Source organism: Sinohyriopsis cumingii, chromosome 5, assembly GCF_028554795.1.
Source record: "Sinohyriopsis cumingii isolate HCF-2022 chromosome 5, ASM2855479v2, whole genome shotgun sequence".
Taxonomy (NCBI): Eukaryota; Metazoa; Mollusca; class Bivalvia; order Unionida; family Unionidae; genus Sinohyriopsis; species Sinohyriopsis cumingii.
Window position 1 is genome coordinate 96,574,440 of NC_142965.1, and position 27,686 is coordinate 96,602,125.

Here is a 27,686-nt window from a genome sequence, read left to right on the forward strand (position 1 = left end):
TCTTGTTTTCTTGTGCAAAATGCAGTCATGTAATACACAATGATTTGCAAGTATCACCTTGAGGCAGACATATATGTGATCTGTTGAAACCTCTAAAGTTTTTCATCTTTCAGAGATTGATTATTTTATAAAAGAAAAGTAATTTATTAAAAAAAAATAAAAAAATTAATTAGAAAAAGCTGTTTATTGACATTTATTCCCAACATGATAATAAAACAAGTACTCTGCAATTAAACAGTTCAACCCCTCCACCTTCTTGATGTCTAGCCTGGATGGTACAACCTTCTCAATTTTTCAGAGATCCGTCTCTAACTTGCTCACTCGCTTAAAGTGCTGTATTTTTTTTGACTCTGTTGTGCATGAGTTATTGAGGAACAGTTGTACATAGAGAAGAAAGACTTACAGATTGTGGAGCATCTTGTTCAGACACTAGCCAGTGTAGATCGGAAGCTTTGGGCAGTTGTTTCTCTGAGAATTTTTTCAGAAGGGAAATGGCCACAGATTCAGCTGAGAGGTAGTTGCTACTACTCTCCTGAAATGAGCTAAAGAGACCAAGAAAACCATAAAGCAACTACTGCAGTGGCATACCAATCAAAATTGTAACACTTTCTACTGCACTCCTCCCTTAATTCCACGACCTCCACTTGTCTCAAATACTCCCCCTCCCCCTTGACAGTGACCCAGTGATCATAACACAAAATCTGCCATATCTATGATGCATCTTTCTGCTATGATATCACATATAGGTCTTGATCCAAAATAATTTTAAATATCATTTGTAATTTAGATTTGTATATGATCTCTGACCAACCTCAGGGGACCCCAAGGTTAGGAGGAATTATTAAATATCGTTTGTAATTTAAATTTGTATATGATCTCGGACCACCACCAGGGGACCCTGGGGTTGGGAGGAAATGATGAAGCTTCTCTTCAAATGGTTACCACAAGTGTGGCATAAGTAAATTGGTACAAGTTTCACGAAACTTTCCACCCAATGGAGGAGATGCTGTTTACAGACAGTCAGACAAATGGATGGACAGAAAGACAGACAGACAAAGGACACCACAATATCCCCATCACTTAAAAAAAAACAAGCTTGAGGTACTGACGTAAAAGACATTGCAAATAATTCAGACAAAGAAATTTCAATCTTCATCATTTGTATTGTCATTTAGTTGAACCATGAAAATACTAAAATTAATCATGCGACCAACTCTTCAAAGACTGTTTCCCCATGTCACTACATTATCTAATACATTTAATAAAACTGGTTCTGTGTTATACTCGCTCATCTCTATGCAACTGAAATCCCTAAATGGAGCACTGACTTTAAGAGCTCATCATAAAGTCTTAATTGGAATGAGAACTGTATCTTAAACTCTCAAACTTTTGATAACAAGTCCCTACATGTCTTATATGGAGTATTCTTGAACTCAATGCATGCTTCCCCCTCCAACATAATGAAAACAAGATTTCCTACATATGCATGACATTTTTTGCTGGGATAGAGCACGAGTTCTTTATCTCTCATTCCTATATATGTGTGACACTGTGTGTAGGGATAGAGCAAGTGTTCTTTTTCTCTCATTCCCATATCTGTCTGACACTGTTTGCCGGGAAAGTGCAAGTGACTATTTTGTGGGATAAAGCAAGTGTTCTTTTTCTCTAATTCCTATATATGTATGACACTGTTTGATGGGTTAGAGCAAGTGTTCTTTTTCTCCCATTCCTCTATATGCATGACACTGTTTGATGGGATAGAGCAAGTGTTCTTTTTCTCTCATTCCTCTATTTGCATGACACTGTTTGGTGGGATAGAGCAAATGTTCTTTATCTCCCATTCCTATATATATGACACAGTTTGATGGGATACAGCAAGTGACTTTTGTGGGATAGAGCAAGTGTTTTTTTTCCTCTCATTCCTAAATATGCATGGTACTTTTTGCTGGGACAGAGCAAGTGCTCTTTTTTCTCTCATTCCTATATATGTGTGGCACTGTTTGCTGGGGGGGGGATATACCAAAGTAAAGCTATGATGCTTATGACATAATAAAATATCTACAAGGTTTCCAGCTGTTTTGTAAATGTAAATTTTATAGTAAATTATGTTTATCCGATACTTCTTACCCAATTACACTAACATTTGGGATATAATTCTGCAACCTGAATCCAGCCCTACTAAAAGATGAAAAAATTTCTTTTCTTAAACAGACAAAGGGCAGTAATTCTTGTCCATCAAACAGAAGCCCAGGTGGTGAGTAAACACAAATGGCAGCTAACAATAAACACAGTTTTAACTTACTAACAGGATATCAAATACATAGGTTATTTTTGTTACAAAGCAAGCTGACCTCAGAAGCCAACTCTGGATGCTATTAGGTGTACCGATTTTCTTTTAAGGATATCAAATAAAAAGGTTATTTTATTGCAAAGCAAGCCAACCTCTGAAGCTGACTTTAGATTCTTTTAAGTGTGCTGATTTTTAAAAAAATACAATGTTTGCTGACAAAGGGAAGTTAACTGTCACGGAATGGTGTAAAGGTTGTTAATTAAATACATGTACTCGGGTTTCGTTTCTTTTCGCTGTACAACGATGCCTGAGGGTGATTATATCAGGGTCTATTGTATTTCGAAATCGTGAGTACGATTCGTCCTGTGCCACACGTGCAAGGTGCCTTTGATAAAGAATAACGAAAATTCTAAAGGTATAAATACGTTACTACATGTAAAGGACCTTTACAATACTAATGGTTTTGTCAGCAAGCGGCCTGCTTAAAGGATTCGCACAACTCCAGCTGTAGGGCTGAGTTTTTGATGGTAGGAATATCCGGGGTGTCCGGTGTTGTCAGAGGGTAGAAACGTCCGTGTGTCTGGAGCGTTTAAGGTGCCGGAGCGTCTAATGTCTAGCGTCCGGAATGTCAAGAGTGACTAAGGTGACCCAGCTGTAGAGCCGTCAAAGGACCAGGGGGTCCGGAGGGTCTAATATTTCAAGTGTCCGGAGGGTCTAATATTTCAAGTGATCATAGTATTCCGAGGGTCCGGAGTCTATATTGGTTGTGAAATTGATTCGGAGGAGCTGTGGAGCGGATATGGTGCACGGGTGACGGAGTGCATCTCCACACATGTATTTTTAGCTGTATGCTAATTTTGGGTTAGTAAGACCCAGCGTATTATTCAGGACTGGAAGGATAGATTGTATATCCGTTCTTGTTTAGTGACATAATTTCGCTACCTGAGCGAATACATTTTTTACTATGTGTAAAGACTTACATTGTTTACTATTTGAGTGAACTATATTCATCTTTCCATTATTGAATCATTTGTGAAATCATTTATCCTGTGTTTTAGGGTTACTGAACTAATTTATTTGTATATTTTTTCCATCTTTGAAACTGTGCGTTTTTTATGTTAAATAGATCCAATATTTGGATTACAAATACGCCCACATCTTCATACTCCACTATTCATATAAATCGCCACATTAAATCATATATATGTGTCGTCATTACGTGTTCTGTTGTTAATCCGAAATATCCCACCCGGTTATCTTGTTACATTAACTTTAGTTCCTTTCCACTGGTATTCATGAGGATTTTGAAAATAAATTGAAACAGTCGAACAATCTTTAAAGTGATACAATATAGTACTTCATGCATGGACATTGATGACAAAGCACTGCCCAAAAGATTTGGAGAAAATAAAATCACTTGCAGAATTCATGAAGGCCAGAAGAAAAGATGATTTCACCAACAATATGTTCATAAACAGGGATGAAATTCCAGTGTACTTTGATCTCATTCCTGGACAAACTGTTGATAGGATGGAGGTTAACAGTGTGAGAATTAGCATGACTGGTACAGATTTTTAAAAATTCTGACATGAGGCCTCGCTCTTTCCACTTCAGTAAATAATCTTCTGCGGCATGAGAAAGCTAAAAAGAATATTCATACACCAAAAGAATGGCTCGTACATGTGCAGGAGAAGGGTTGGGTTGATAAGGTGATGCTGCAGTGGATTGAAGAGCCTTTTTTCAGGTACACAGTTTATATATTTTTTAAATAAAATTTAAGTTGGAGTGCATTTTTTCATGTAATTTTTTAATGAGTTGAAGGGTGTTCACAATTTAAGAGGGGCCCCAAGTGGCCGAGTGGTCTGAAGCGCTCACCATTACGGATCACTACAATCTCACCTCTGTCTGTGTGGGTTTGAGTCTCAGGTTCGGCCAACATGAATATGTGGGAAAGCTTGCCGGTAGCTTCTCATGGGTCGGTGGATCTTCTCTGGGTTTTCCAGGGTTCTTCCTCCACCAGTTATACTGGCCGACATGTATAGCCTATCTTGTGCTGAAGAATGGCATTAAACCCTACAACAACAACAACAACAACAACTTAAGACTCAAAAAAAAAAGTGTCCCAGAACATACAGTGCACAAAAAAAAAATAATTTACAACTAATTTATGGTGTCCCAAGAAATATGGTGTTCCAACATATATGGCAAACATGGTAATAGATGGAGGGAATGCTGAGCATATTATTTATACCTTGGGTATCCATCTAGAGAAGAAAGATTGTATTCCGTGTGTGAAGGATAATCTTTTCTCCTGCTTAAAGCAATACAGCCTATGGTTGCAAGATCCATCACCACAGGTTAAGATTATTTAAATCTTACCCACAGATTTCACTGGCAAATTCAGCAAACTTAAGAGGCTGTGTTGGTTTAATTAGGTCTGGTGGTCATCAGGGACGAGCCACAGGACCTATCAGATTCAGATTTTGTCTCTGCGAAGCTAAATCCACTAGATAAAAAACACAAAGGGTTGACTCTGTATACCATCTAACACTTTCTCTGATATCTTGGACTGAAATGTTGTGTTTGAATGCAAGGCTTGCATAAAATCACCGTTTTCATGATCTGAAGGTTGTCCTGACAAGAGTCAAGCATGAAGAAGATTATGTCATTGTGGTTGTTGTGGGGTTTAACGCCATTTTTCAGCACACGATAGGCTATACATGGCGGCCAGTATTAATGGTGGAGAAGGAACCTGGAAACACCCTGGAAAGAACCACCGACCCACGAGAAGCTACTGGAAAGCTTTCTCACATACCCACACTGGCTGAATCCGAGACTCAAACCGCTGCAGACAGAGGTGAGATGGCAGTGATCCGTAATGAAGAGCGCTTTAGACCACTCGGCCACTCGGGCCCCCAAGATTATCTGGAGAGGGGTGAGTGAAACACCTATGACCTTGTGCATTTGAGAAGATTCAGTTTGGTTGTAATGCATCTGGGTTGGTGTATTGCTAGCTCAATTAAATTTTTAACTTTAGACTTGTCCCATATGAGGGGGCTATCAAAATTATTGTGCAATTCTGACCCATTATTTTCTGTATTAATTTTGGCACAAAAACCATATGGGTGGGGTAAGTAAAGGCCCATAACTCTTCCCAAATGACTTACAGTGCATCCATACCCCAATATACTTATTAATCCCATGGTCCCACCCAGGGGTAGAACTCAGGATCAGGAGTGTCACTGAATGAAGGGAAGTGTGCAGTGATGATATTTTCCAAACATTACATTAATTGGTAAAGAAATAATAGAAATATAAGTAATGACAAAGAACTTTGTCCTAAATCTTTAACCAAAATATGAAGCAATTATAATTCCTTACCTTATGGCCCCACCCAGAGGCAGGAGTGGTAATGAGAAAATGGGAATATGGTATGATATTATATTCCAAATATGAAGTTAATCAGGTACCATATGTACTCACTTATTAAGTCAAGTCACAATGCAAAATGCAAAGACCCAGATTAGCTGTTACATAATGCACTGGCAGATCTGGGTCTGTGCTGTACATTAGGAGTAATCAGAAGAACAAACAACATAGACCCTGATCTACATTATGCTACGGCAGATCATGATCTTTTTTTTGCAGTTTGATTTGACTTATAAGCAATTATATATGGTAAGAATATTCTGAGAGAAATTCTGGAAAAAACTTTGACCAAACCACAGAAACAGACCCACTTACAAACCCACATGACCCTAATCCCAAATGACCATTACTGGAAGTATTAAAGAAATTATAGCATTAAAACTAGTTTCTACTGTATACTGAACCAAGGCAGTTTGATGTCAATATAAGATAAATATGGTAGGTCAGGGTAACATCATCTGCTTTTCAGATAAACCTACCTATTTTTTTGTTCTAAACTATTGCTCTTCTCTACATGTATGTCTGCATCTGAAACATAAATAAAGCTGTTAAGACACATGCAGGAAATATATTAAAACATAAACAAAGTGTCTCATCTACAAAAGAAAAGTCTAGGCTTGCATTAGGAAAGAAACCCTGTCACATAATGGCTGATACAAAACTACTTTATATCAATGAAACTAAAAATAAAAATTTAATTTTTAAAAAACTGACAGCATTCTTCAGTAAATTCCACATACTATTTATGGAGAAATTTCCATGTCAATAAGTTTTCATGAATTTTAGTTTTACAAACTTTGCATGGTCAATTTCCAATTATTTGATTTGAACATGTTCAAGATTACAGGACTGCAAAAATATGATAACTGTTTACTTTCCCTTAATCAACATTTTAATTGTTTTACTTCATATTCTTTTTAGAATTTTAGGCCAGTAAATAGAAAATGTTACACCCCTGCCCCATAGGCATTTTGTTCGGTGTTGCTGGACATAGGATTTTTCCACGATTGATGACCAGGACCAATCTTCTACAAACTTTTTAAACAAGTAAATCAAGAACAAAGTCTGAAAATTTTGGCCTTCATTAATTTGTATTAGAATGGAGTTAAAGTCACATAGCTTTCAGGATTTCATTTGCTCTGGTTACTTTATAAAATTTTTTTGATATGCAAATGCTGCAAGTAACATATCTAAATTGTTATTTTCATGCCTGAAATCAAGCTTTGTATTCTAAAACGTATGGGGTCAGGTGGCTAAAATTAGGAAAATTAAATCATATGCAAATTTCCACAATCATATACAGTAGATGACTTCACCATAACTGGCGATATCTTACAATAAAATCCAATGCACATTTGATTTTAAACATTGAAAATATATCAAAATAAAAATTAAGTTTTAGATGGATTTCATCTTTCAAGGCACTAAATAAACTACGTGTGTTTTTGAACCATAACACACCAAATCAAATCATCTTTACATGAATAACCATGTCTCACCATTGAGAAAGTCTGCTTGTGCACAATCAATAATAAATTGTGCAGCTCAAAATGTACTCATTACATTTATATAATTTCATCGATATAGTATCACATTTTACTAAGGAATACATAAAAGCATGCACAACAGGAATGTAAAAGATTCTAACATTAAGGTTAATTGAAGAAAACTTTAAAATGAGCTTAATATACTGATGTACATGCACACAGACTGCACATAATAATTACTATTTCAAAATTTTGAAAGCAGGCTCAACTGAAAACAAACAAGGATATATTACAATAGTGACACGAAAACCTAATCAGGTCATCTACATGTACACGTGGTCCAGACAATATTTGATATGCTGTCACACATTTCACAAAATTGTTCTAATTCTCCTTGTGCTTGTTGTTTCAACATATTACAATACATTCAAAGTTTTATTATATCTCAGTTCTGAGAACTGGTTCAACCATTTGCACTCAAAACTTCTTGACTTCTTCAAATTAAAACTGTCAGTACTCTTTTTTTCCATCATGAATAAAGTTTGTAGTGTGTATTTAATTTTCCATCATAAATAAAGTTTGTAGTGTGTATTTAATTTTCCATCAGGAATAAAGTTTGTAGTGTGTCTTTAATTTTCCATCATGAATAAAGTTTGTAGCGTGTATTTAATTTTTTATCATGAATAAAGTTTGTAGTGTGTATTTAATTTTCCATCATGAATAAAGTTTGTAGTGTGTATTTTAAATTTTCCATCATGAATAAAGTTTGTAGTGTGTATTTAATTTTCCATCATGAATAAAGTTTGTAGTGTGTATTTAATTTTCCATCATGAATAAAGTTTGTAGTGTGTATTTAATTTTCCATCATGAATAAAGTTTGTAGTGTGTATTTAATTTTCCATCATGAATAAAGTTTGTAGTATTTTAAATTTTCCATCATGAATAAAGTTTGTAGTGTGCATTTAATTTTCCATCATGAATAACGTGTGTATTTAATTCTCCATCATGAATAAAGTTTGTAGTGTGTATTTAATTTTCCATCATGAATAAAGTTTGTAGTGTGTATTTAATTTTTCCATCATGAATAAAGTTTGTAATATGTATTTAATTTTCCATCATGGATAAAGTTTGCAGTATTTTATATTTATGTTAACTCTGAAGAAAATAATATTATATTTTTTTGCATATCTTATTAATTGTTAAACATTTTACCCTATTAAATTATTAGTTGGCTGTTTTTACTACTAACAAAACTGTGATATGAAGTTCTTTATTTACCTGATTCATCTGGACTTTCCTAGTGCTCTCTGTATGTTTACTATTATTTGAAACAAAGCCACAAAGGACCTTAATGTTATAGCAAAGCTGACAATGTAAATGATTTAGCTGGATACCTGACAGAATGCATTGAAGTGTTAATGGAAACGCTTCAGCAGGCACTATATACTTTCATTTGCTGCTTTGCAACATGATGACATAATTAGGGAGCAATTATACCCATTGCTCAAGGCATTTTGACACCTGTCAAACAAAGATTTACCATGTACTTGATTTGTTTGAGAATGGGTTTGCAATTGTTCAGTTTTATGACTGTAAATTAAATATATGAAAAAGAACAAGAAACTGCATTCATAACTGTCCAACAAGAGTATTATACAATTGTTTTCAATATCGTTGCCACTGAACATGTCCAGCATATACAAGGTTATGTCAAAACATATACAAAGTTACGTCAAAACAAATACAAGGTTACGTCAAAACATATACAAGGTTGCGTCAAAACAGTTTGCATGATCATCATGTTAACATGGTTTTCACCAAAAACTAAGTTTAAAAAAAGCAAAATAATTCTCAGAATTGTCAAAAAAAAACCTGCCACAATCGGACGATGTCATGAAAATTTGATTAAGTCTTATGATATGAATATTCCAATTTCAAGCCGCACAGACTCCGCTCAGCTGTCAAATAATGCTGTCCAGCAGGTTCTACATTATGCAGTTTGTTAGGAGCAATCACAAGAACACAGACTGACCATGATCTGCTGGCTCATTAAGTGATGGTAGATCAGGGTCAAAGTTGTTTACAGTTGCCCTCACCTACACACGAGTGTTAATGGTAAATCTGCATACATATGTGCCTATCAAGTTTTGCTTGTGTTCAAATAGTGTTTGCAGACACACATACACACGGATGATTGGACCAAATAAAAATAGCCCTGCCGCAAGAAATGAGGCACATATAAATGAAAATTGTTATCATATATACTTACTCATAATTTGGGTCCAACTGCAAACTGCACAGACCCAGATCTGTTGCAACATAATGCACTGGAAAATCTAGGTCTATGCAGATGGTTAGCAATAACGAGTACTGAGTGCATAACTTTTGTCCATGATTGTAGATTTTATGGGTCATTTGTAACAACATATTGAATAGTTAATTTTGGTCCAGGATTGCAAGTTGTACTTTAAGATAATATCTGTAAGCCTTTTTACCTGGCCTTTTGACCTAAGGATCTAGAATTGAATTTGTTATAAAATTTGATGGGAAAATGACCCAAAACCTGGTCATCTTATTGTGTCTTAGTTTATTTTGGTTGAAGTTGTAAACAAGGTTTTTATTCCTATCAAAATATCAGTTCTTTAGTGTGTTCTGTTATAATTTGAGAGGAATCATTTTTTTAAAAAATTGTTAATTGGAATTACAAAGTGCCCACTGATATTTTGGACTGAAACATTACTTTGAGATTATTGTGAATTCATCCAAGGATATTACAGATTATATCACTGAGATACATTGTGACTGTGAGCATATTTGCACATTCAAGACTATTGGTAGATCAGTGCATTCAAGACTGAAATTAATTAAGAAGAACACTGAAATTCATGTGGAACACTCTAAACCAGGGGTGCACAACCCATAGCCTGTGGGCCGGATCCAGCCTGCGAACATGTTCTGTCTGGCTCTCAGGGCAAATTAAAGCAACTTAGAAATCTGGCTCATGAACAGTAATTATATTGAAGTAAAAACCTGTTTATTGTTATTTTTGTTTAATACAGTAGTCCCCTTCTTGAACGGCTCCCCTGACCAGCAGACACTTGCTCCTTATGGCCAGAATCTGTTGGCACCTAAGAGTTTGTGTTCAAAAGTACCCCTCACGAAAGACCACCTGGCTAAAGCGACCAGCATATTAGTGCAATAATATAAAATTTACCCCTCACAAGCGGCCGTATTTTATTTTAATATGTATCCAGAACCAGTATTTCATTCACAATGTGTGTTAAGTAATCTGATTTCTGTTTACCGATGTCAGGTTTTTGTTACTGAAAGAAGTGTTGACTAAAGTCAATGTACCAGTAAGGTTAATATCATTTATGCCTCATGAGAAGCCACATTTATTCCCTAAAGCTGAGAAAGACTCAAATTTTAATCCATACAAAAGGGTAAGTACATGTAATCCAATTAGCCTTACTGCTGTGTTATCATAAGATGTCCGGTTTAGTCACTGATAATTGTTAAGATTACAATTATTGAACAGTAGTAACAGCTGAGAAGTGGCAGTATCAATGGACAATACACAAGTCAGCAGGAAAATGGTTTGATAGCCTTTATGGCTTCCCTTAGTAAGATGTTAAGCTTGTTCACTTTGATAATTAGTGGCTATTACTATTGACAATAATTGTCAAAATTACAAATCCTAACGGCCGTGAGGTCAAATTTGTCTGATGTTAATGGTACATATCGAAGCCGTTTTGGCTTCTCTCACTTAGTGTAAAGAAATGTATAAAAACAAAAGAGTATCAAACTGAGACTAATGAATCAAGTGACAAGATAACTTCCTTTAAAAATACACAGCAATTTGTTTACATGCATAAAAAATTGTTTTATCAGAATTGTAGTCATCAACATGAATAACTTACTGCAAAAAGATCAACATGTCATCAAGGAAAAGAAAAATTCTCAGTTTAGAAGAGAAAGTGAAAGTAATTCAACCAATGGGGGGGGGGTCGAGGATCCTTGCAGAAATATAATGTCAGAAAGACTAAAAGATAAACAATATCATGAAAGATAAGGAAACAATTCTGCAGAAGTGGGAAGGTGAAATGGACGGAGAAAGGAAGACTGTTTTAGCTAGGAAATGTTTGTATCCTGATTTGAATGACAAGAAAAAAGCAACAATTTTGTCAGTTGAATTGGCATATGATGACTTTACCACAAGTAACGGATGGTTGCACAGATTTCAAGTGCGACACAATATTAAGTGTTCTGTCCTTAGTGGAGAATCAGCTGATGTTAATAATGAAGTTGTCGAAGATTGGAACAAAAGACTAAACGATATATGTAGGGGATATGACAGCCAGTAAATTTTTAATTGTGACGAGACTGGTTTATTTTTTAGACTGTTGCCAACAAAGTGACAGATGATGTGATCTGTAACATAATTATAAAGACAGTTTCAAAACTATATCAATGGTTATTCATAAAATTCTTTTGAAAATGATGAAACAGTTTGTTTTACATTTATTTCACAACATGCATATGATTTTTTAATGAAAATATTAAATGTTTTAGAATTAAATGTACTTGTGACTTTCTTCATATGTATTTACTATTCGCATTTGTCATCCCCCTCTAGAAAGGCCACCCTCATTATAAGGCCACTTCCCTGCTGCAATATAGGTGGCCTTATAAAAGGGGGACTACTGTAATTCATCTGTTTCTTTAGTGTTGTGAGACTTTCTCATGTGCTTTAATATCGTCAGTATGCAAATGGTTTTTATTTTACTATGTGCTAACTTGATGTTATAAACCACTTAGAGCTTTTTCAAAAGATTAAGTACTGATGTTAATATTATTATTATCATTATTATCATTAATTTTATCAAAAGAAGGACAAATGGACAGAATAAGGGTATCATAATATCCCCCATATTTAAGCATGGGGATATCTCTCTGATTTGGGTTTGATTTGGTGCTTACAGCAAAGCAACACTTGAAGGTTATTTAGTGCCAAGGCAATTGTAGTCAAGTGCCTCGCCCTGAGACCCACTACCCAGACTGATCCATTGGTAGGACCTTTCTGTCTGTGAGTCTAACATGCTAACAACTAAGCCACCATGTCTCCACAAGATCTCTACATTAGTTTGTCACCTGAATACAGTGATGCCAGTGATGCAGATAATCCATTGCTCTTCATCTTGCTCAAGGCCTTCTGGTCATCCTCTTTACTCTCTGTCACTGAAAGACAGTAAACATGTTCTAGGATGGTCTCAGCCTGTCCAGACTGATACAGAATGTATATATTATTAAGATCATGTCCCCAGTAGTAGTATTAGGTCACTAAATGTATCATGTCATAATACACATGTTTACAATAAATATTGTGTTATTATACACATAATGTTTACAGTGAGTGTTATATCGTGATACACATTATGTTAAAAATGAATATTGTGTAATAACACACATGATGTTTACAATGGGTATCATGACAAAACAGACAAGTTTACAACTGGTATCATGACAAAACAGACATGATGTTTACAATGGGTATCAAGACAAAACAGACATGATGTTTACACTGGGTATCATGACAAAACAGACATGATGTTTACAATGGGTATCATGACAAAACAGACATGATGTTAACATGGAGCAGCTCATCTTTGGTTTCGCTTCAATCTCTCCCCAGGACCTAGTTTGTCAGTCCACTGCATAGCAATGAAACTGAAGCCAACTTGGTGAATGAAGCAGTGTTAAGAGCCCTTCTGCCAAAGTTGATAAAAAATGTACCAAAAGTATGGTTGATAAGTCATAAACTGCTTTATCATTTTTCTTATACATGACCCCTGTCATTCCACTATTAAATATTCTCGATGTTAGCCCTAACTTGTATATTATACTTGAAATAAACAAATGCAGCTGTTTTATTTGTCAGAATTTTTTGTAATAAGACCAGTTACATTTTATAACAAAGAGGCACAAGGTCTCCCAATAGAAACCTTTAACTTAGTCAAGTTGCATCCTTAAGAAAATTAGTTCTCAAATGAGCATAGCTTTGGGCACAGCACAACAGCTGTCTATCTTCTGTGATGCCATCAGTATGCTGAGAAAATCATTTGATAATCACTGGGATTTGTCCCATGGAGCCATGTGACTGACCTCAACCAAACAGAGAAGACATTTTTATTTGGATTCAGTGTTTTTTTCACAAGATGTACATGTTTGCTTTTCAAAAATCAGTATTCATTTATTCACTATTCATTGTTTTGTACACTATTAGTATATAACCTTGTTATAACCCAGTATAAGGCTTCCCACTTATAACATGTGTCACATATGGCTCCTATGTGTGGCGCTATATAAAGGGCACACTATTACATGACTTTTTTTATACATTCTGCTGAACGTTCATACATTTTACACAGCTAGTCCTGCCATACAAATCAAAAGATATGAATTTAAATATATAATTACATTCATTAAAAACATCAACTAGTTCTTTATGGTTACACAATACTCATGGAAAAGACTGAATATGTTAATATTCTATTTAATTTGGTCAAAGTCTACAGCAGTGAAAATGATGACTCATACAGCCAATTACCAGTAGACAATGCCTTTGTCTTATATTCACAATGCACAAGTGGGTTTATGTTAATCTGATCTGCCATTAACAAAACTTTTGCTTATAACAGGTGAAGTAAACTGACAAAATGTTCTGTCTAGTCTGTATTTGAAAACATCACTATTCATTTATAGTCAATTTATCTGTGTAAAATACATGAATGTGATACCTATCTGGAGTTCAGAGATCTTTTCTTTTATTAATTATTCTTTCTTAACTGAAGGCTCATGATTTCTAATGTCCCTTATTTGAACATTCTACAATATAAGATTACAATCCATGTATATTAGTCAAAGCATGCATTCAAATCAGCTTGGAGTTGGAAATAATTTTGTTTTTCTCTTTAAAAGTCAAACACAGAAAATGAATGAGTAAATAATTAGGTAAGAGTTCCATATTAAAGTAGGAAAATGATCAATTAAAGGACAATTACAATTACAGAATGATCAATAACTGTGAATTCACTATCTTTCGCGGGGTTCCAAATTTAAATGGCTACCAACATTCATGGTATTTGTTGTTTTACAAAAACCCAAATTTAAAGAAGTTCAACCCAATAAACAATCATACTATTGTAGAGGCAAAACTACCTAGTGCTCATTCCACAAATTCAAGTACCAAGAAAAAATGGCATTCTCTTCAAAGCCACTATAGCAAAAATGAATTCAAAGTACATGATTCCAAATTTTAGTGCCAAATACTCACAGGTTAGCTCAATGTCTCGATCATCTTCACTTAATTCAGGACTGTCTGTTAATAAAAAAAAAAGAGAAAATATATGACTCCTTGCAAGCTTACATCAATCTGGCATGGTATCTGCTTTTACAATTAAGAATGACATTAAAGAACATGTATAAAAGTAATATATGGACAGGCAACAAGAAGATTTACAACAAAACTGATATGACTTGTATAACCATTTTAACTGGCTAAAGAAGATATGGAAACTTGAAACTATTTCTATCAACAAATAGAAATAAAACAAAGGACAGCATTTATCAGTCTGAATGAGATTATTAGTAACATGTTTGTATGGAATATTGTGACAATCTTGAATCCAATACAACCTGAGCTAAAGGAAGTATGGGGTCATAACATTCTGTACACCCTGTAACGAATTTATAGCCTAAAAAAATCTTTTTGCAAAGTTATTTGTCAAAAGAATGACACATGAAAATCTTTAGCTGCCAATGTTGACAATGTGTATGATTGTTTACAAAATGTATGCCAGCTGTAACATAAACAAATTCTGCAGAGCAAATGATGAATCAGACCTTTTCTGGAAACCTAGCATTTATTTTTGGTGGTTATGCCCACTGAGTAGTATTATCAAAAATATTCATTTGAATATGGCCACTGATATTAAAGATAAATAACTTTTGAACTTTTGACACAGCATCTCGAAGTTGTTGCCATCATTAATATTGCCATAGCTACAGTAAAAGTAATACCTATGTCTCACCATTGACAGGCATGGCATAAGCATAATGAGCAAATGACAGATAAACGGTCTTGTAAGTGACAAACGTAGTCATGGACACCACTCACAATGAATGAACCAACAAATACAGTTTTCAAAATGTGCATTAATTCCAGGCAATGACTCAGAAACTTTATTTACTAAAATCCATTGTTCATAGTCGTCTTTCCATAAATTGAAAATTATGCCCTCTTATCAAGACATAATCATACAATTTACTCAACATGCAAATAAATACAATTTAGCCACACATCATGCAGTTAAGTAACTATCATGCATTCAACATGCAGTATAATGACCCAAAAAAAAGAGATTTACGTTAGCATAATCTGTTATTTTCCTGTAGGACTTTGATCTAACTATTAAACTATAGCTAACCTGACACAGCACTAATGCTATTGATGATGTTGGTGATGATGTTGGCAGATGTTGAAGTTTTGACAACAGAATAGAGATATTTCTGATAACTAGGCTTGGTACAATGAATATGACAGAGCCTGATGATGATGATGGCAACAATGATGATACCAATAATGAGATATGATAATATTAGCACATTATATAGTGGTTAATGTGGTTGGTGGTAGTACCTGAGTGGTGACAATCAAGTAGATGTGGTGGCAACAGTAATAATGGTAGTAGTACAGTAAAAACTGCCTCTTCTGCCAAAAAACATGGTCTCTCAAGACCAGTGGTCTTCGAAGACAGGTTGTAACACTATATAAACAATAAATTCATGCACTGTGATGCTGGTCTTTCGTGATTGGTTCTACTGTAGTAGTTGTAATTGTAAGTGTTACAAGTATTAGTAGTGGTAATTGTCAAAGTAGCAGTGTGTGTGTGTGTGTGTGTGTGTGTGTGTGATATGGATTTTTAATGTAGCTGTAACAATTTTTCAGTCATATCGCTATGACATCTGCAGTGTGATAGTTTATAGTAATGTCTAGTACTGGGGAATCATGCTGCAGACATGTAACATGATGTCCCACCCTGTCACATTATCCTGACATGAGGCTGACCAATCGTAACACTAACCTCTTCATGCTGAGCACTTAGTGAGACAGCTGCTAGTACCATTTTTGTAAGTCTTTGGTGTGACTCAGCCAGAGTTCAAACCCACGACCTCCTGCATTCAAGGCGGATGCTCTAACCACTAGGCCATTGGGGTGGTCCAAGTTACATTAGTAACAGTAATAATGGTAGTGATGGTAGTAGGTGTGGTGATCCTGGTAGTTTTTGAACTGTGTTAGTTAAATAGCAACATAAGCATCACTAGTAGCAGCAGTGGTGTGATGGTTATGGTAGCTTAGTGGAGTTAGAGCAGCACAGTTTGAAATGAAAGTAGAAACAACAGTAGCAGCAGCTCAAAAAATGAATTTATTTTATAGCTTGAAATGAGAAGAGGGAACAAAAGTCTTCCTCTGAATCTGGTCCAGTATTTCAAGACTGAGGGTGGGAAAAGAATATATCCATCCTCTTGGAGAACTATCTCTTTTGAAAGGAGGTGGGGGAAGTTTCATTAGTGACCAAAGAGAACAAACTAAGACTGGTTACATTTCAACTTTCAAATGTTTAATCTTGGCAGAATTATAATAATGGTATATGTACAATGTCTCCTATCAAGAACTTTATGATAGCAGACATATGTTTTTAACTGTTACCACTTTATACCCACTCCTATACCCTATACTATAAGTAGCACCCAAGAGATATGCATGCATCATTTTCTTCAGTCATCCGATTTGCCTGCCTATAGCACGATACAATACATATCATGATGGCAGTCTATTGAAACACAATGGTGGGACTCACTGTATTAAATATAAGTCAACATGGTAACAGTTAAAGGAACAAAGGTCTTTTTAACTTGGAGCATCTTCAAGCGTAGTTGGTAAGGTGCTTGGTACAAAATGATAATTAAGAGATAATTAATTATAATTACTGTTAAAATGGAAATTGTTCTTTATGTAAATGTCTGATTTTAGCACATGCTCAAGCATTTATATTATCACTAAGAACTATTAATATATCAGCCCTAAAAATAAATGCATCAGTTTTGAAGAAATAAATCTCAACTTTTCAGTCACACTCCAATGTTTCAAAATCGCTAACAGCATTAGAAATTTATTATCATTTGCAAGACTCTGCAATATCTAGTAAATTTTCACTCTTTAAGATAAACATGTCTTGTCAGCATAGAATTTTTTTATGATAAATTCATTTTGGTATTAAAAAACCCACACATTTCAAAATGATGCATTTATTTTTTGAATCAGTATATTAATGAAGGCTCCAAGTTTTATTCATTTCATGGACAAAAAAGTATATGTGTAGGATTTTCATATATTCACTGATAATGAAAGGGGGATCTGTTCATCCCAACTGCAAGTCCAAGAGAAGATTATGTAGCTTAGATATACGTGACATACACATTTTGCTAATCAATAATTTGCATTCTTATATTCCAAGTCATTGCACAGTAACATGCACTTGGATTCACAAATGTATTTTGTTAGTATTGATATGGCTGATAGAAATTTGATGATCAATTTATGATTTTACCTGAAAAGACAGAAGTGGATGGAGAACTGTTTGGTGTAGTGGAACTCTGACTTGTTGTTTGGTCAGCTGTGATAAAATGAAAACATTCATAGCAAACAAAAACTATGACAACATATCCACAAGACCTCTTAACTGTGACTGGTAAATTATACCCAAACCACATGCATAATACCCATATGTGCTGGCTCTAGAAGGGCAAGGAGAAAAATGACCAACAGGTCACAGTGATCATAACCTCTGGTCAAGATATGTCCAGGATCCAAATTTACTAATCAGGAACCATTACTTTCTTTTTAGATTTACCATGACCTATTGCTTTAGACCCAAGAATCTAAAGGTTTCTTTGCAAGCCATGAACAAATTTGAGCGAGGGGAGGCTCAAGGAACATACTCAAGAATAAAGGTTTTTCTGCATAACTCATTTTCTTGGACCTATAATGACCTTGACCTCCAGAACTTTTAACTCCCAAATGAAAAAGCCTTTCAATATAGTAAGTACAAGCTCTTCAAAAACTCTGGCCAAGGTACATGTTCTAGAAGTAAAGTTATCATACAAAACACATTTTTCTTCTTTCAATCAAAGTGGCCATGACATTTGACATTTTGTTTACAAAATCAACAGGTTTCATTTTTACCCAACATGCAAGTGATCCACAAATGTTGATGAAGTTAAACAATCAACAACAGAAAGTTTTTTGCAGCAACCGTATTTCTTCTTTCAGTCACAGTGATCATGTCCTTTGATCTATCAAACCCCAAACTGGTTTCTTGCTTACCCTTAGTGCCATCCATCCACAGAGTTTGATAAAATGTTGAAGTTGGAGAACTAAAATTATCATGGAGAAATGGTAAAGCTAATGGAAAAATGAACAGATAGAAAGATAGATACACAGACAGGATCACAGCATAATACAATCCACCACAGGGTAGGTGAATAAAAATCAGTGATAGCATTTATTTTTTGTTTTGGATTTGGTTCAGTCTTTTAAAACCCAGTAGGTAAAGCAGGTTCACGCCTTTGGATTCAAATTGTGTAAATTGATCAATTATGAGACAGAGAGAGAGAACACATCATTATGACACCCTTATGGTCAACAAAAGAATGCACTGTTTACAGCTACTGTCTGTGCACTCATATGAAGAACTCATTACAGCACGTGATAAAAAAAGAATAAGCATTTAAGCAAAATACATGTAACAAAATGTGAATCATTACTTAAATGTTGATGGCAAAGAAAAGGTAATCACACAAATAATTAACTAAGAAACATGTGATCACGTTACTGACAACACTTTGGCAAATAACTAAATTTTACAAAATCAGCTTGCTGTAAATATCTTATGCTTATACAATATAACCTGTCCTGTGAGAACACTCCTTTTGGCCAAAAAATGGTCTCAAGGAAGGTGGTCTCTCAATGAGAGTCATTATTTTATATAAAAGATTAGTTCTTGCTTTATTTACAAGTTATCTCAATACAAATGGTTTTTCAAAACAGTGGTCTCACCAGAGAGGTTTTACTGTCAAAATCTGCATAAAGAATGAACAAAATCTTACCTTCTATGTTTTTGTCTTATCACATGACATTTTAAAAGTGATACCATGTCCTTTCTTTCACAGGCTTGAAAAAAATGTTAGATATGAGGCAGAATTCTAACATTAGCTGACTGAAGCTGATAATTGTAATTATTAATTTGTGTCATTTGTTCAATCTAACCTGAATTTAAAGTCCAGTGAGATAAATGAAATAATTTCAGGTCATGGTATAATTATTCAGTTGTTTTAATACCCCATCTTTACAACTATGGTATATATATATATATATATATATATATATATATATATATATATATATATATATATATATATATATATATATATATATATATAGCTTGAATTTAACACAAATTTCTTTGTAGCCAGCAGGACTAGTAAACTGAGAAATTTACTAGTCCTGCCAAATCTTTAATAGTCTTGTTCACAAAACAATGTCACACAGCTTTCATGTACATTTACCGATTCAGTTTTAAAGTTCGAACAACCCGCAACAAAACTTGATGTTTTCTGTGTTTGTTTTTGCGAATTACGTATGCCAGTTACACCACATAACGTTCCTTTCCTCGTCATAATTCAGCCATTCCCTGTCTTTTGTCCATTTCTTCTGAAACTTTCCATTACGCTTTTCCCTATCATAAGAATTATTCATCATCATTCTCATTAAACTTTTGCTTTTTATTCCGATGGCTGAACACCTATAAAATGCCACATTTTGCCTGTCTTATAAGGAGGGAATTGTGCCTTGTTTTGAAATACAAGATGTTATAGTGTAGCTGACGCGAATTATTTAAAGCAAGAAAAGGAATGGCACAGTGTCCTTCATATAAGAAGTCAGAGCAAGAAACACGTTTCAAAACACGTGTCTTTGCCCCCTCCCACAATTAAATGGCCTCTCCCCAACAAAGACTTAACTTCAGGAGATGTTCTGCATGATCAAAGCTGTGGCTATTGTAAACACTGTTATAAAATATTAGCATCAGAAGATAGTGTTAGTTTCAGCTAGGAAATGGTGTGTTCCCATCAAATGAAGCCATGTGACACTCAGCGCATTGTATTTAACAGCTCCAATTATGGTATCATAAGTCATAAGTTTGGTAATTGTTCCTAATTAATCAAACCTCAATGTATTGTTGAAATTAATAATATGGCAGAAAATTTTCAAATCTTAGATGCCCATGCTCAGAGATTTTAATTCCCAACAAATGTACGGCATTCTGCTTGGATACCTCTATGTGTATTCAATTATTTGTTCATTCTTGTAAGGGAAAAATATAAAAACTATTCTTATCATCATAGAAAAAGTAGTTGTATGGAAAGGATGTGTCAATAACATAATCATAATAAAGTGATCTAATTCTTATAATTATTTAGATAGAAATGTAAAATATGTAGTTTCCTGTTTGTGACTGTTGGAGCATTTGCATAGTGAGCAAAAAAGGAACCTTAAACAAAAAAACGTGCAAACTAATTTCTCTGAATAGTTTTTGCCGTGTTCTTTTGTGTGGTATACCACTTTGTAGTTTCTTACTGTGGTCGAGTGAATAAACTGTGATACGTCATTTTTTCATGTAATTGGTTATCAGATTAATTAGGATCAATTACCAAACTTCCCGTTGTTAATGACGGGACCATAATTTGCGCTGTTAAGTGAAATGCACAAAATTGGATGGATTCTTGTTATGGAAATGCACCTTTCCGAGGTAGAAGTTGGCTTCATCTTCTCATGCTAATATTTTATGTCTGTGTTTACAATGGCCACTGCTTTGATTCTACAGAACATCTGCTAAGTCAAGTCTTCATTAGGGAATGGCGTAAACAAACGCTGACTATTGATAACCGAAACTTACTAGCCCATTGGACTATTAACATTATGAAAGTTACTAGTCCGACAGGAAATCTGCAAGCCTTGGGCTAGTGGACTACCGCTAATTTCGAGCCCTGATATATATATATATATATATATATATATATATATATATATATATATATCAGGGCTCGATATATATATAATATCCATAATGCACTTGCAGATCATGGTCTTTGTTGTTTCTTCTATTACTTCAATATACTGCAGAGAAATAGATCTGAGATTGCATTGTGCAATGGGAGATCAGGGTTAATGCAGTTTGCACAATGACTTGTGTTTGTGGGTTTTTTAAAAAAAAATTTAATGTAGCTTTAACAATTTTAGGCTTATCAATACAATGTCTGCAGTGTGGAAGATTAAAGGGATGTCTAGCACCAGGGCATTATGCTGCAGACATGTAGTATGATGTCCCACCCAGACACACTATCCTGACACAAGGCTGACCAGTCCTAACACTAACTTCTTAATGCTGAATACCAAGCTAGGCTATTGCTAGTACCATTTTTTAAAAATCATTGTAAGACTGGCATTCGAACCCATGACCTCCTGCATTGTACCCCATTGCTCTAACCACTATGGCCACCAGAGAGGAATGTTGGATTGAACTAACATGCTTGTGTATATTGTACATTAAAGGCATAAGAGTACTTTTATTAGAATATTAACTTTTATTCAAGTAAAGGAATTTAAACTTACTAAAGGCTGGAACTTCCCTCATTTTCTGAAAATAAGAAAATTTGGCTTGTTGGTCATAGGTGTTCTTACAAGTTATTCAAGGTATCTACAAAAGTATTTTCAAAATTTGCTTTTGAATAAATTCATTGCATTCAAAATGCCAAACTGTCACATTAATTGCATTCATAATGTCAAACTGTCATATTAATTGCATTCATAGTGCCAAAATGTCACATTAATTGCATTCATAATGTCAAACTGTCACAATAATTGCATTCATCATGTCAAACTGTCAAATTAAATGTATTCATAATGTCAAACTGTCACGTTAATTGCATTCATAATGCCAAACTGTCACATCAATTGCATTCATAATGTCAAACTGTCACATTAATTGCATTCACAATGCCAAAATATCACATTAATTGCATTCATTATGTCAAACTGTCACATTTATTGCATTCATAATGCCAAACTCACATTAACTGAATTCATAGCACCAAACCATCATATTAATTGCATTCATAAAGCTAAACTGTCACATCAATTGCATTCATTGCATTCATAATGCCAAACTGTCACATCAATTGCATTCATAATGCCAAACTATCACATTGATTGCATTTATTGCATTCATAATGCCAAACTGTCACATCAATTGCATTCATTGCATTCAAAATGCCAAACTGTCATATTCTTTGCATTCAAAGTGCCAAACTGTCACATTAATTGCATTCTTAAAGCTAAACTGTCACATCAATTGCATTCCTTGCATTCATAAAATGCCAAATATCACATTAATTGCATTCATAATGCCAAACTATCACATTAATTACATTCATAATGCCAAACTGTCACATTAATTGCATTCATAATGCCAAACTATCACACTTACTGAATTCAGAGTGCCAAAACCATCATATTAATTGGATTCATAAAGGTAAACTGTCACATCAATTGCATTCATTGCATTCATAATGACAAACTGTCACATTAATTGCATTCATAATGCCAAACTATCACATTAATTGCATTCATAATGCCACACTCACATTAAATGAACTCATAATGCTAAACAGTTGCATCAATTTCATTCATAATGCCAAACTTTCACATTAATTGCATTTGTAATGCCAAATTGTCATGTTAATTTCATTCAAAATGCCAAACTGTCACATTAATTGCATTCAAAGTGCCAAACTGTCACATTAATTGCATACAAAAAGCTAAACTGTCACATCAATTGCATTCATTGCATTCATAATGCCAAACTGTCACATCAGTTGCATTCATAATGCCAAACTGTCACATGCATTGCATTCAAAGTGCCAAACTGTCACATTAATTGCATTCATAATGCCAAACTGTCACATTAACTGCATTGATAATGCCACAATCACATTAACTGAATTCATAATGCTAAACTGTCACATTAATCGCATTCATAATGCCAAACTGTCACATCAATTGCATTCGTAATGCCAAACTGTCACATGCAGTGCATTCAAAGTGCCAAACTGCCACATTCACTGCATTCAAAAAGCTAAACTGTCACATCAATTGCATTCATTGCATCCATAATGCCAAACTGTCACATCAATTGCATTCATAATGCCAAACTGTCACACGCATTGCATTCAAAGTGCCAAACGGTCACATTAATTGCATTCATAAAGCTAAACTGTCACATTAACTGCATTGATAATGCCACAATCACATTAACTGAATTCATAATGCTAAACTGTCACATTAATTGCATTCATAATGCCAAACTGTCACATCAATTGCATTCATAATGCCAAACTGTCACATGCAGTGCATTCAAAGTGCCAAATGGTCACATTAATTGCATTCATAAAGCTAAACTGTCACATCAATTGCATTCACTGCATTCATAATGTCAAACTATCACATTAATTGAATTTATAATGCCAAACTGTCACATTAATTGCATTCATAATATTTATCTGAATCGTCTTGCCTCAAATTCCTCAGAAGTGATTAAAGAACTCTCCCTTTTTCATTTAGTTAAATTGCTGTCACTTTTCATTGTAAACTGAGAATGTCTGATGCCGTTTTTCTTTTTCTGCAACAACTTATTCCTTCACTGGCAATTTTTGCAGTTACTATACAAGATGCTAAGTAATTACTAACAAAGTGAGCATGCCACAGAATGGACCTTTTATTTACTGATTTAGTCTGGAACATTTTCAGCTAATTTTCAAAATCACTGAGTGAAGCCACAATAGCTAACATACCAGTTTAGTATCTGCCAAAAAATGGATATCATGCTAACTTGAGCTCATCAATATTGTGCTTCCCAGCAGTAGGCTTTTGTCATATTGATGGTTATCAGTGGTAATAATAGCCAGTAATTATCAAGATAACCAAACCTAACATCTAAGGAACACACAGTAGAAAGTATAAAATCAGATTACTTATGTATTGGTTTGTAATCATTTAATGACCAGACCTCAGTGACAGGGTAGGGTACCACTATTTTAATGTTGCTGTAACCAATCAAATTTCACAAAGAGAGACAATTTACAGGCACATTTTTAAATAATGTTTAACTGTATATAGAGGGTATCATCAAAAGATCAAAACAAAATGTGACAGTTCAATGACAAATATTTGGAATGTTGGAAAATGCATATGACCAGCTGTTATTTCATCCTTGTGGTCAAATGAGCTTGAATGTTTTCATGCAGTGTCCGGCTTAAAAGAAAGTGCAACCAGAGTACAAGTGATTTTCTGTAACTTAGTTTTTTTTAAAATGAATTCTCAGTTCATGTCATTTTAATCTGATGGAAATTAATCAATTCTAAGAGATTTTTGTTCAATAAATTAGTAACATAATTTTCAAGCCTTTGGAAAATGCAGTTATTATACTGAAATGCACAAAACACAACTTGACTTACAGAAAAAATAGTTTGGCTGGTTCCCTTCAACTCCTGGAAAAATATGTACACATCTGGCACAAGTTATAGTACATGTGAATATAAATACTGTGATCAAATACACTATTATCCATTAAAAAAAGATTCAGTGTGCTGAGGGAAAGGGATCAGGAATATTAAGAATCTTTACTCACTTCTTTTAAGCGCTCCCTTTTTCTGATTCTGATTCGTTGCTTAAGCTGTTTTATTTCCTCATCAGAGTCTCCATCTTCTTGGTCAGATGTTAATTTATGTGGTGAAATAATATGGTTCCACTTCATCTGTTCTATTGCAGCTATCAGGGCCTCTGATATACTGAAATGGGCATTCTCCTGCACATATTGACAAAGAAAAGAAAAGAATATTATCTCCTTTACTTCAATAACATCAAGAAATTTTGGTGTAAATCCCTAAGTACTTCAAAAGCCACTGACCTTGTGAAGAACATCATTGGCAGTCACATAGTGCAGATGTGGAGAACAATTTTTAAAAGAAAGATCAACTGAAGGAAAGAGAGGAAATGAAACGAAAAGGTATATTGGATGAATTATGAATAATGGATAGAAAACACAAAGTGAAAACAATGTAACAAATTTGTCATGCACAAGAGGGACATTTTGAATAGGCAATATAAGACAAAGTTAATTTGAACTTCAAAATTCATACATGGATAGACAAGTAATCCAGTGCTATATAAACTGATGGTTGTAAAAGTTAATTATATTTATTGTATTCATTAGCAAAAAATGTTTTATCTTAAGTGTCTTACAAAACATTATGCTTTAATACAGGACTCAAAATAATGCTAATACACAATCCTGTGGTTAGTGATTTTGTTGACAAATTACTATTCAGCAGTGAAAATTATCACTCATCATAATGACAACAGTTAAGAAGTGACTGTTATGGTCTTGCAATGGCAGACTGGGGGTTTATATTATTTCCAGCTGGACCCAAGTTATATGTGAGTATATATGTTATGATTTCATCCAATCAATTATAAATGATTAAAAAGTTCTTTTTGCATATATTCTGCTTATACATCATTAATTTGAGAGTTTTCACTGCAATATGTTTTATATCAGATAAAGAATAGTTTTGGTAAGTTAAAGAAAATGACAGTGATAATTCCATGAATTCAGGAGTAATTAAACACTTTAAAGTATAAAATAATGACTTTCCATGAAAAATATGGAAAACAGCTCAGATTAAAATTAATGGAATGGTTCTTGAGCTATAATGCTTTCAACAAAACATCCCATGTCAAGATCTGAAGTTGACTGACAAGGGCCAAAACACTTTCCAAAATGGTGTTGCTGAGATAAAAAACATAAATGGGACATCTATGACCAAGAGATAATGTCAATACCAAATTCCATCAGAATGTGTTTGAATGGTTCTTGAGCTATGCTAATTGCAGGCAATATTCCAAGTTTGCATTAGACAAGAATTTCCTTGAGAATGTGTATAAAATTCAACATCGGAATATGCTCAACTATATCAGTTATAAGCAATATGCCATGTGAAAATGTGAAGTAACTTCTCAATGATCATAACTTGAGATCGAACTGGCCTGACAAAACCCATAAAAGGCACAACTAAGTCTATGACATAATGTTCACACCAAATTGCATCAGAATAGATGACTGATTTGTTAGTTATGCTAGTTTCAAGCAACATCCCAGTTTTTCACTTTCAGTTGGGCAGATAATTGTCAAGGACCATAACTCTTTCTAAAATGGAGTTCATAAGACAAAACATAGAACACACATCTTGGTATATGAAACAATGTAAAACATCAAATTGCGTCACAATCTGTTGGGTGGTTCCTGAGCTATGCTGATTACAATAATCTTTTGTAGATGATTCAAAATGATGGGAAAAGGGCAATAATTGTATCATAACAAGATGTGTAAATATCAAACTTTTGAGAGTTAATCTACTTACAATAGGTAATTCAACTACCAAATAGCATCAATTTGAGTAAGGGTTGCAGAGCTCTGGTGGTAACAAAAAGTAACAATAGATGTATACACAGACAGAGAAGGTAACTCCTACAGGGCTGTCATGCTTCTTTGTGGGGCCCTAATAATACAAGAAGGCCAGTACCTGAATGTCAAGCACACAATAAAAGAAATGCTGGAATCATGTGACCTTGACAAGTTTAAAGGTTGAGCAAGCATGTCATGGAATGAACTTACTTAGACTCATAATGATTTGTCCCAAGTACATGTATGAACAAGAAATATAAATCCAAAAACTGTAACCAAAACCTTAAATACACATTTTCTATGACTAACTTTTTAAATGGGTAACTGAGCGTGTCACAGAATGAACTGTCTTAGCTTCATAATAATTCATCCCAGGTATGAACAAAAACCATCAAGGTTTAAGGAAATATAAGTAAATGGAAAAACATAAACCAAATCTTAATGCAAACTGTATATCACAGTAAACTTGACTCCAAGGTCAATGGGGCAAGTGAGCATCCCACAGGATGAAGTGTCTTCAATTTGTAATGATTCATGCAAGAAACCCTTGAGGTGTTTAGGATACATATGCTAGTAAAAAACATTAAACAAAACCATTAGCAATTGTAGATTTCTATGCCACCAGAAAAGTGACTGCAACAACACACTTTTTCACTAACTTGGGGTCCACAATAAGATGAAAACAACCATTACAGTCCGAAGCAACCTTCTGTGTTGTTTCCAACATGATGGAGTATTGCCGCACAAATGAACCCGACATATTTCAAGATGTACTTTTAA

At 34.4% G+C, this 27,686-nt stretch overlaps 1 protein-coding gene across 1 annotated transcript in view; it reads right to left on the reverse strand.

Annotated features, from left to right (window-relative positions):
- Positions 1-27,686, reverse strand: part of LOC149799824 (run domain Beclin-1-interacting and cysteine-rich domain-containing protein-like) — a 101,901-nt gene that overhangs the window by 30,249 nt on the left and 43,966 nt on the right. The window contains exons 8-14 of the mRNA XM_089959239.1: positions 25,071-25,247; positions 21,998-22,022; positions 17,877-17,942; positions 14,540-14,584; positions 12,358-12,444; positions 6,199-6,247; positions 404-542 (exon numbers count right to left, since the gene is read on the reverse strand). Coding sequence (XP_089815365.1) covers positions 404-542; positions 6,199-6,247; positions 12,358-12,444; positions 14,540-14,584; positions 17,877-17,942; positions 21,998-22,022; positions 25,071-25,247 — 588 coding nt within the window. The remainder of the gene's footprint in view (positions 1-403; positions 543-6,198; positions 6,248-12,357; positions 12,445-14,539; positions 14,585-17,876; positions 17,943-21,997; positions 22,023-25,070; positions 25,248-27,686) is intronic.